Raw genomic sequence first — 10,000 nt, forward strand, 5'->3', positions numbered from 1 at the left:
GTCTGGCAGAGTCGCAAGTCATGACGCCAATAGAATGGTGTGTCCTGTCACATTCTACCTGTCACCTTCACGCAAAGAGCCCTTCCCCTTAATACCCTGGCCCAAGCTTGACAGCTGTCTGGAGCATTAGCCATGGCCTGTCGCCTCAGAACTAACCCAAAATAAACAAGAAAACAAGAAAACATGACAACACTTACTGTTGACGAATATGGTTTTTTTTAAACATCTACAGTTGGCTGTGTCCGCTTCTGGGTGACTACTGCCAGCTTCTTGATGAACCCTGGCAGGTAGGACTAAGAATTGGCTATATGGACCAACGACTGCTTGTCGTTAAAGCGAGTGAAGCCCACTAAAAGTCTTAATTAGACTTTGATTTAGAGGCTGCCTGGAACATCACCCATGCCCCCCCCCCCCCCCCACCCCCCCCCCCCCCCCCCACACACACACACTCACACACACACACACACACAAATGCAGTCCATTTGCAACCCTTTACAGGAAATGGGTTGAAGACCCTGATTGTAGGAGATGGCAGCACTTTCACTGCTGGGTTGATGCTGCTGAAGAAAAGGTCACGGTGTGCCAGGGTGCCTGCCTCCCCTCAATGAGTGGGTGGAGGAAGTGTGTGTGGGGGGGGGGTGGAAGCAAGCAAAAGGTCAGAGAGTGAGAGGAGGCGTCGGATCTCGGAGGTGGAGAGATGAAACACAAGTGCGATGCAGGGTGACAGCCGTGATCCAGTGTGTGGATGCATTAAGAGATCAGTTTAGACGGATGTGCCCTGATCGTGGTCACGACCTCCGTAACCTTAAGGGTTTGTACTTTTTTCACTTGCATGGCAGGGGCTACGTGAAATAATGAATGAATGTGGCAGGCAGCAGAAAAAGCCTAATTGGTGGTAGAATATTTTTTTTTGGTGGCTGAGGCGTTGGGGAAAAGATTCAGGCCCAAGTACCTCCTGTGCTTTTTGGATGAATGTTGTCTGATTGCCAGCCACTTGACAAGGCTTTTGTGCTCCACACACCCACACACTCCTGCTTTCACCCCACTCAATATTGCTCAGGCCTTGATTCAAATAACAACAGCCCACACAGAAAAGTACTTTCTACAAGCAATTTCTAGCCACCATTTTGGGATGACATGACTCTTTTTGTTCTGTTTCTTTGGACTATTTCAGGCATTTAAGCTTAATGCCATTCAGGACACGTGGCTTGCTTTTATATCTTTCACCGCCATGTCGGGCAAAATACTCCTCAGCTGCCTGACTATTTAATTTTCCACTTCAGCAGGCTTATCTACTGCTCCTATATTAGCAATACAAATAGGGGACATTAAGGATAAGATTAAAGTTGCCCTTGTCTCAGGTGGATGACGGATCTGACTGTACCACAAATAATACCCATGTTAAAAGCCATTAAGACTTTTTGGCCAGCGAGCCATTTTCCCGTCGGCCATAACTGTCAGGGGTGTTGTCTCTGCTTTGACACTGAGGAGAGACAGACGGGGTTTCTCTCGCATGTTGGGCCAATACCAGCTGGCGTGCCACCATTCATCTAAATTAGAGACTTCAGATACGTTTTTCGGCTCTTTGGGTGCAGCCCAATCTGCCTGGATTTCTAGTTGGTGGTTCATGAGTTTAGTGAGGTGGTTCACAAGAACTAACTCTGAAATGGCATTCTCTCAGCAAGAAAAGATTGCACGCACATATAAATGAATTGGAAGTCATTGAAACTCATCTAAATGATCCCCCCTTTTAAACTTATATTTAGTTCCATCCGTAGTTATACTTGTGGTACTTAAGAGACAGAGGATTTTAATTGCTGTACTCCTCAGCATTTAGCGAATGCAAATTCTCGTTGTCATTAAATATCATTGTCAGTGCCAGTGGAGGGTAATCCTGTCGAACATGTATTTCTATTGGCATGTGAAGAGGCGTAAAAGGAAGAATGAAAGACTGAAAACTGGGAATGAAACAAGCTTCTCCAAACCTCCCCCATGCACAACAGCAACCCGCCTTCAAACTTCATTATCTCTTCTCTTGAACCGCCTGTGAGAAGGAACGAAAATAAGAGTGCCTTCGTTCACACACACACAAGGAAGAGGAAGAGAGGGAGAGAGAGAGGGAGAGCCACAGAGAGAGGGATAGAGAGAGAGATAGTGAGAGGGAGAGAAAGAGAGAGAGGGAGAGAGAGAGGGGGAGAGAGAGAGAGAGAGAGAGAGAGAGAGAGAGGGAGAGAGAGAGAGAGAGAGAGGGAAAGAGAGAGCGAGAGACCCAACAGCACGGCATGAAATATTCAAACCAACCCACTATAGTGGCTGCCTGCTAGGAGAGATAAACCGCGCCAGAACCGCCGACCACGACAGAGGCAGTGGGTCCGGAGGCATGCCTGTCACCAACATCCATTAAACATGAGAGCCCTGGAAGGCAAGCCATTCTCTCTCATTCACCCGCTCCCAATGGTGGTAGGCATGTGGACGTAAACCTGAGGCCCTGTAACCACGACGACGATGAAGATGACGATGATGACAACGTTTTCTGATTGCCGCCACCAGAGCTGCCCACTTTTCTCTGGCTGTGGTTTTAATTGCGTTATGCACGGATGGAGGGCTTGAAATGGAAATGCCCCGTCACTGTGTGAGTGTGTGTGTGTGTGTGTATGTGTATGTGAGTGTGTTTGAGTTAGTGTGTCTGTATCTGTGTTTGGTGACTCTGACACTGGATCTGGATCGGGTGTGTGTTATGCATGTTTGCATGTGTTCTGTATGAACGTGTGTTTGTGTGTGACTGTGGTTGTCATGTGTATATCACTCTCTGTGTTGGGCGCGTCAGTGTGTCTGTATCTGGGTATGTGTGTGTGTGTGTGTGTGTGTGTGTGTGTGTGTGTGTGTGTGTGTGTGTGTGTGGGGCGTGTGTTGTTTATGTATATGAGAGTGTGTGTGCTTTTACTCTCATTAGTGATTTTGTGAGAAAATGCGCTCCCTATTTTGCTGGATGAAGGCAATCGCCAAAACGCTGATTAAAAGCCAGCTTCTGTATAAATTTGGCGAATGTGTGTGTATATAAGTGAATGTGGTTTGATTGGTTATTGGATATAAAGTTGTGAGCAGTTTGGATCTCTTTTTCCCACAGTTAATCCAGTGACTGATTTTTTAGAAACTGCTTTTATTTAGTGCCTGTATTCAAATTGTGAAGACACAATATCATTGAGTTCTCCAGATACCTAACCGTCTCGCTAATAAACATATACATGGAACAGTTGCTTGTCATATGCAATCCTGGGGTGAAGGAACCAGATCAAAGCATACTACAGCAGCACCTAGTTCAGATGATGATGTTGTACCTTTCTTCCGGCTGAAGGCTCGGTTCATGCTGTAGGTTCTGTGGGGTGTCTCCAGGCGATCTGATGCAGCTCTGCCTGCAAGAAAAACAAAGACTTAAAAATGACACATCCCTTCACAATTACATTTCAGGCAGACGAGTTCAGCAGTTTAAATGGTTCCTTTTCATTCGTCAACGCTTTCAAGGCGCAGCAGAACGGGCTGGGCCCGGTACGAGCACACGTACAGAAAAAAAAAGAAAAGTTGATCCAAATATCACCGTGACGTGGCGCTCTGCACACGCACTCTGGAGACTTTCCTCCGCAGCTTATCCGCCCATTAGCTCAGGGAGCGCTCAGAGGCGACGAGCTCTTGACGTGAGATCAAAATACGGCGCACATGCATCTCTGTGCTGGCCTGCTGCCACACTCTTCCACAATGACTCTTTGTTTTAGAAGCCTGGCTTTCAGCAAATTACACCGGCCCTGCGCCGCAACACCAAAGACAGTGAACCAATAAACAAATCGCCTCTAATGGGGGTCTGAGCTAGGCTACTCCTGCACTGAAGCTCTTTGTGAAAGAGAAAAAGGGATAGAGAGGTAAACAGAGGGGTAGAGAGAGAATGAGGGATATAGAGAGGTAGAGGAAAAGCAAGAGAAATAGACAGAGGTAAAAAAAAGAAGCAGAGACAGAGAAAGAAGAATATAGAAAAGAACACAGAGAATGTGGGATAGAGAGAGACACAGGACAGAAAAAGGGAGATAGAGAGGTGCAAAGAAAGGACGAGGACGAGAAGGGAAATAAGAAGGGAAATAAGGGCTTATCCCCATCTCCTTCTTTTGGCATCTGTTGATTCAGTGTGCATCAGAAGATTGTCAGCCTTCCCTTCTGTCACGGCTCAGCGAAGCCCCAACCTCCGGTGCCAGACCGTGCCACGCCATTCCACGCCAGTCCTCACCAGCTCACGCCAGCCCTCATCAGACAGGAAGGCACTCTCGGGGTGAGGAGGGGGGCAAGACCCGGGGCAGAGCTCGCCCCTCTCACTGAGGCACTTCAGCAAGTCAGTCTGAGGCGCAGCCAGGGGGAATGGAAACTGAAAGGCAATATAAGCACTGCTTGATAGGGAGAGAGAGAGACAGAGGGAGAAAAGAGACTGAGGGAGAAAGATAAAAACACATACAGAGAGAGAAAGAGAGTGATAAGAGGGAGAGAGAAAGAGAGTAAGAGAGGAGGAAAAAAGGAAAAAGAGATAAATAGACAGACAGAAAGATAGAGACAGAGATTTGAATGCCTCGTCTGTGTTGATGGGACTTTGCTGCCTGGCTGTCTGGTCTACACACAGACCCTTTCTCACACAATCTTAAGGAATCCTTGCCTTCCAGAACTGACACAGTCATTTCATTCCTGAGAGCATTGCTCTGAAACATAGAAGAGATTGCAAAACACTAAGCCAGACCAAGGGGAAAGTCTTTCATGAGGAGCTTATTTAAATCTCAAGGACACTGGGTTCACGTTATTACATCTGACTGGACAGAAGCCATCTCCATCTTAGGCATGACGTGTCAGGGCTTCCTTCTGAAGGCAGAAAACCAGGAATAACTAATATTTTTTTCAGTATATAAGCTCTCTATTTATGGCAATTTCCTGAAGGTCTTTAACAATTAAAAAGAAAAAAATTATGTTTTTCTTTTATGCAAACTGGAAAATCGAATTTCCACATTAGCATGCAGTGAGTCCATAAAGAAATGGCCGCACATGTACTGAAGCACTTCTTTGATAGAATTATCTCCAGCCTTTTAGCACATTTACTGTGACCCAAGGTAACCTGCACATACAGAAATGTCTATCATAAACAGACAGAAACATTTAGTCTTGCACTTATGGTCTTCTTGTTTAATAGCTGTTAAATGTCTTGGTTAAATGCTGTTAAATGCTAATCCATCACAGTGATGTTAATGAATAAAGCAGTCTGTAAAATGTATGGAAGGCGCTATTTTTTTCTGACGCAAAACTTCACATTTCCTTGCACTTTAACAGAGACAATCGTGAGTGGCCTTCCTGTCGAACCCATACATTTAGAAGAGAGCCATCCGTCTGGCATTTTAAAACATCTTCTAGTGCTGCTGCTGACTAAAGACAGACATGATGGTTCATCATTCAACACATTTATCCTACAGTTACGAGCCAACACACACACTCACACAAAAAGACTACAGCCTTTCATTATTCAAAGGAAATCAATGTCTTCAATTCAGGAAGATAGCTGCTATTGACAGCCCAGAGCGCTTCCAGTCCATTAGAGCCCATTAAAATCCACTTAAGCCATCCCTCACACATTAACTGGTGTCCTAACAGGCCTTATACCACTTCCTAATAACTTCAGAGTGCCAAATATTCCTTTCACCAGAGAAGGTGTGTTAAGATTGGGCAAAGTTGTTTTCCAATGCAGCCAACTCGTGACAAATGGGGCCGATGTGGCCAAAGAGTAATGTATGTTTAAATGTTTAATTGCATTTTAAATGTGGAGGAAATACCTAATTGAACAAACTTTAAAAACAGTCTTGTTGAGGCCATTTCAAGTTTAAAGACTCTCTCTAACACACACACACACACACACACATACACACACACACACACACACACACACACACACACACACACACACACACTACCACAGGAACCAATCTTATTTAAATCATCTTTCATTACAGGAAACAGATCCAATCGAAGCGCTGTGGCTGGAATTTAAATTGGAGCAGTGTTGGCTTTCGCCTTCCCTGCGGATTACAAGAGCCAAGTCAGACCGTCATGCCCAAAGGAGCAGAATATGGAGTGCCCTGTCCGTTAGTGAGTGGACAATTTTTTAATGCAATCGACAGAAACACAATTTCTCCCACCCAAGTTCATTTAGCATTTCGATTGCTGAGCTGTTTCATTCCATCATTTCGGTTGACGCTTCCACCGGTATGCTTTAACGTTCCAGAAAAAAGGAGCCTGTACAGAGATTTATCTTAGGCTACTCTTATCCAACGAGCAACGAGCAGCCTCTCTCTCTCTCTCTCTCTCTCTCTCTCTCTCTCTCGCTCCCTCTCCCTCTCTCTCCCTTCCTCCTACCCTTCTCAAAGTTGAGCTTTCAAAAGATGGTGAGGAACATAATGAACAGTAGAAAAAAAGTGCACTTGTCAACCTCTTCAGAGCTCTTGTTCCCTTAAACTTCTCTCTGTAACCCCTCTCTGTAACCTCATGTCTATTTGAGTCATACCATATAGCCGAGGCAGAGATTGCCAGAAGGAGTCAAATGCTGTGACAACTGAGCCGGAAAGAACGTAGTGGCTTATTCTCTTCACACAGATTTGCAAAAAAAAAAAAAAAACCTAACAAAAACTAAAATTGAAACGAAAAAAGTTGAACACAGGTAAGAGAACAGCGATTGATACAGCGCATCCCTGGTTGGGATAGCCGCAGCAGAGGCAGGGGTGGGGGGGGGGGGGGGGGGGGGGATAAGCTCAGCAAGACTGCGACAGGCCTTAAAGCTGGACTTTGGATTTAATGCCAACCGCTGGGTTTCCATCAAAGCCCGAGCCGACCACAATGACTAGAGTTACTAAAGTCCTGACAGATGCACAACTTAACCCACTCCATCGTTTTTTAAACAGGCAGGAGGGCAGATTAGAGTTATGTATGAACTGGTGATGGATAGCTTATTAAAAAACTGACAGGTGTGGCAGGTCAGCTATATATTCGGTAAAATAAGTCAAGCAGGAGGTCAGTGAGAACTTCGAAGGGAGCTGGCAGGGCACACGGCCGTTCGTCACCCTTGAAAAATGGCATGTGTGGTTCAGTAGGCTATGTGGGAGAGCTGTGGAAATGAAAATAAATAAAGAAAAAGAAAATCGATGCTTGGTTTCATGCAAGGGCATGTCAGTAAACACAGAGGCTTAATTAATTTCATTCACCAGCCCTACTGTTATTGTGCGCATCGACAGTTAAAAGCCACTCAATATACTGGGGTCCCCAAGCAATCACACGGGCCATATGATTTCCCTTCATTCGCTGCTGGTTCATTTACAGTTTGGAGAAGACACTAGCAACAAGGCTTACTGTGGCAGTGGAGAAGACTGAGAGAATATGAGGAGGAATATGAGTGTTTGCTCTGCAAGCATATTGTTGTTACAAGGGCTTTACCCATTGAGCACATTTCCCATGGTATCTTTTTAATATGGTGTTGGTGCATGCATATTCCTCAATCCAGATAGTTGGATATCTCTGTGTTTTTTGAACCCTCACTTGATGTACCTGGATGGGGATAGATTCTAGTGGTTCATCTACACACTATGAGCAAGTGTGTACATTTGGACTGACATAGATCAGTTTTCTACTGATCTGAATTCAAGGAATCTGTCTCTTCTAACTTATCTCATTCTCTGTGTTAATAGTTGCCATATGTAGAGCTGAGGCACTACATCAAGCTGTCTGCAGGAAGCCAGAAGACAAACATTGTGGGAGTGGACCCTAACCATGAAACATGTAGAATGAACACAGAGACCTATAGAGAGAAAAGGCATGATTGAGAGTAGATAAAAGTAAGGAGGCTGTCCTTGACTGACAAGGAAAGTTACATAAATGAAGGACCAAAAGAAAAAGAGAGAAAAAACCCAGCATCCACCTCGTTTCTGCTAGTGCACAAGTCAGAATCAAACACATGTCAAGAGTGAGACAACCTCAAATCTGCTAGATCTCACCAAATGAGATGAAACATGAGTGAAGCTTTCCTGAATCTCTCTATCTCTCTTTTGCTTTCACTCTCTCTCTCTATCTCTCTTTTGCTTTCTCTCTCTCTCTTGCTTTCTCTCTCTGACGCTAGGGAAATTGCTGTAATCCAGACAGCCACGCTCACTTGACCTGATCGCAAGCATCATATCAGGATGCATGCACCGCAGTGTGCCGCACGCATGAGGTACTCGAGAAAATGAGGCAAAGCCCGCCGGATTACAACAGGTGCCTGGGCCAGATCTGGGCCTCATCCGTCCCAGAGCGAGATGCCATCTGCTTTAGCACACATCGTACCCGTGAAAAAGAAAATGACCAAGGGAAGTTGGCGTGAAGGAAGTCATAACTCGTTTTTGGCCCTTGAATGCCACAGGGAGTGTGTTGACCACTGGCACTCCCACACTCCATGCCAATGCTTATTTCTACACATCAGATATTTGAATTAACTACCACCCCGCACACACACCCTTCTCCACTCCTTCTTCAAAATGGACATACATTATGTATCCTCATTGCAAAGAGGAAAAATTGGGGTTTTCGCAAAGAGGGAAGCTTGCTGTTAGACGTGCTTTATGGGGCATGAAATCTCATTACATGCCTAGTTAAGGAAGGCACTGATGGGATCGGCTTGCAGAAATCAACCTTGAATGTGGAAGTGTGCCAATAATGAAGTAGCTGCACGTGGGTCTGGGGATTGAGGTTTAAGGGGGTGGAAAACAGGCTTAAAAAGAACACTCCGTATCCTTAGATCTGTTTCCTTAGGTAATCTTAAGCGATGCTTTTTAACAACAAAAAACAAACATCATCAACATCAAAAACCAAGAAACAAATATCAACATCTGATGGTGATATCGTGCGTTATTTTATTAATTGATTTATCTTCAAAGGAGTAGGCCTATCGTTATGTAAATCCCAAATCTATACTCAAAAATAAGTAGAACAGTAAGTAGAACAGGTACTTTTACCGCAACTACTACTTCTAGGCTATGACATCTGGGCATATAATTCCACATGAACATATGTCAACAACCTATAGACAGGACTATAGACAAAAAACCGGTCCAGTTTCTGTCCCGCACCCAAACAGAGTCAATACCCAGAGTGCTTTCTTTCGCCACTACAAGATTCATAATGTGTTCTTTGTCACGTTACATTTTTTTTCCATCTTGCTTCACGGCCTGGGCTGTGTAGATTAATGAAGTCAGTTGGGAGAACAACATCAGCACGTTTACCGAGACCCGAGCCCGTCTCATTCTACGTCTCTACATCTCTTCGCCCCGCTTACCCCGGGTCGAGCTAATGAAGGGCTCACATCGCCATGATGGAGCGAGCTGTGTAAACCATGTCTATGGTGTAAACCCCCAGCAGATGAATAAACCAGTGGAGTTGCTTCGGAGCGCACACAGGCGCGTGCGCGGGTGTCATGGTTGGACACGCGTGTAATGCTGTGCCAGCCTCCCCCAACCCCTTTCTGTTTCTTTGCGGTACATGCTTTGTGGTATACCTCATGGCTCCGACAAGACAAAGCACTTTAGAATAACGAAGTAGGTTCATAAATCTTGGGGAGCGATTCCAAGCACTCGTTTCAGTCTTAAATCCCATATAATAATTTGCCTCTAATCTGCATGGCTGTTTCTGCATGATAAGGACTTTACTTTGGCCAAATGCACTGCCTGTCCAAGTCACTTATAATGTGCCCATATTTTACTGTCGAGAATTGATTTCTAAGGAGTGTTTTTCTCCCTGGGCAAAAACTAGAGTATGCAAAAAAAGAGGACTCCTACTTCAGCAGCCAAGGACAATCCAATCAAACACCAATTTGTACTTCTTTAAACTTGTGGGGAAATAAGCTTTCTACTCTTGCTCCAAGGTCACAATACACCAACTCATTTTTCTTGACGCTATCTCTGCTAGG

The 10,000-nt window shown here is 45.0% G+C and overlaps 1 protein-coding gene across 1 annotated transcript in view; it reads right to left on the reverse strand.

Annotated features, from left to right (window-relative positions):
- gulp1b (GULP PTB domain containing engulfment adaptor 1b) overlaps positions 1-10,000 on the reverse strand; it is a gene marked incomplete at both ends in the record, with an annotated part of 38,486 nt that overhangs the window by 12,897 nt on the left and 15,589 nt on the right. Inside the window, one exon of the mRNA XM_080834706.1 lies at positions 3,339-3,413. Coding sequence (XP_080690832.1) covers positions 3,339-3,413 — 75 coding nt within the window. The remainder of the gene's footprint in view (positions 1-3,338; positions 3,414-10,000) is intronic.

This window comes from Sprattus sprattus, assembly GCF_963457725.1.
Source record: "Sprattus sprattus genome assembly, chromosome: 3".
Taxonomy (NCBI): domain Eukaryota; kingdom Metazoa; phylum Chordata; class Actinopteri; order Clupeiformes; family Clupeidae; genus Sprattus; species Sprattus sprattus.